General features: G+C 42.0%; 1 protein-coding gene across 1 annotated transcript in view; it reads right to left on the bottom strand.

Moving 5' to 3' along the window:
• LOC106011880 overlaps positions 1–1457 on the bottom strand; it is a 9173-nt gene that overhangs the window by 4271 nt on the left and 3445 nt on the right. The window contains exon 2 of the mRNA XM_013083011.1: positions 966–1081. Coding sequence (XP_012938465.1) covers positions 966–1035 — 70 coding nt within the window. The 5' untranslated portion in view covers positions 1036–1081. The remainder of the gene's footprint in view (positions 1–965; positions 1082–1457) is intronic.

The raw sequence follows: 1457 nt of genomic DNA, 5'->3' as shown, positions 1-1457 counted from the left end.
TGTGAGAGAGAGAGAGAGAGAGAGAGAGAGAGATGTGATGGACTCGGGTGACGTTTGAAGTGATCACAGTTCGTTAAAGAAAGCTTATTACAGAACAGACCTCGAAATAAAATAAAAAAGTCAGAAACGAACGCATATATAATATACATCCAAGCAGACAGACAAATAGACACATTGCCTTTGGCGTGAGGACCAACTGGTGTTAACTCCAGTCCACAAATTACTTACATATTATACAAATTATACACAAAGTAAGCAAACCAAAAGAAAAATAATAACAAAATGGCTTATACGACAGACGGACAGACAGACAGACAGACAGACAGACAGACAGACAGACAGACAGACAGACAGATAGACGAAGAAACAAAATTGAGACCGACGGTCAAAGAGACAGACAGAGACAGACAGACAGACAGCTAGACAGGTTAACAGACAAACAGACAGGTAAAGCGACAGACAGATGGACAGTCAGACAGCCAAACAGACAAATAGATACGAAGACAAAGAGACAGGCAGCAATAAAGACAGATTAACAAACGGACAGAAAGACAAACAGACAGAAAAAAGAGACTGACAGATGAATAGACAGACAGGCAGACATATTGACAGAGAAAGAGATAGGCAGATAGACAGACAAACAGACAAACAGACAGACACATAAATAGAGAGGCAGACTGTCAAAGAGACAGATAGACAGACAGCTCGACAGATTAACCGACAGACAGGCAAAGAGACAGACAGACAAATAGACAAACAAACAGGCTTACGTGGGTGGTTGGCGGGTGCCCTGGTGTTGTTTGCTTCTTCTTTCCTATCAAACAACTATCATCCTTATCTCCCCTTCTGCTTTTGAAGGTTTGTTACTTTCTTGTAACACCTCTAATCTTCTGGCGCTCAAAAGATCTTATGAAGTTGCGAGCGCCGTAAAACCTCTACTAAAACTAAAACTAAAACAGGCTTACTGGTCTCAGGTGGTATCACAGTAGGGCGGGACCCCTGTTTCTTGCCTCCGAGCAGCGACAGTCCCACCATCAGCCCCTGCCACAGTAGTCTCCCTTGTTTGTCAATCACACTCGACCTACATCAGAAACAGTTGGCGTCACAACGGGGTGGAATCAGGCGCTCGTCAACTTTTATACATATAATATATATAGAATTATTGGTATCACCTTAGAGCTTCTGCAGTAGAAATAATTGTCGTCACATCGCGGTGGAAATCAGGATCTCGTCAATTTTTATGCATAGAGAATTATTGGTAGCACCTTAGAGCTTGTTTATTTGTCCTGCTTTCGCTGAATAAAATGCCCATCTACCTTGAATATAAGGCGAGATATATGCAATTGAAGGAGGAGGGGATCGCCTGGTGTCAGAAGTACAATTAACGAGAAAATGGTCGCCAAAGTTTAGTGACTTGCAAAGCTTGAGTGTCCTAGGAAATTTGAAATTAATTTTGG

This window comes from Aplysia californica, unplaced genomic scaffold (genome assembly GCF_000002075.1).
Source record: "Aplysia californica isolate F4 #8 unplaced genomic scaffold, AplCal3.0 scaffold00205, whole genome shotgun sequence".
Classification (NCBI taxonomy): Eukaryota; Metazoa; Mollusca; class Gastropoda; order Aplysiida; family Aplysiidae; genus Aplysia; species Aplysia californica.
Note: the sequence above shows the minus strand (reverse complement) of the source record. Positions and strands in the feature narration are given on the sequence as shown.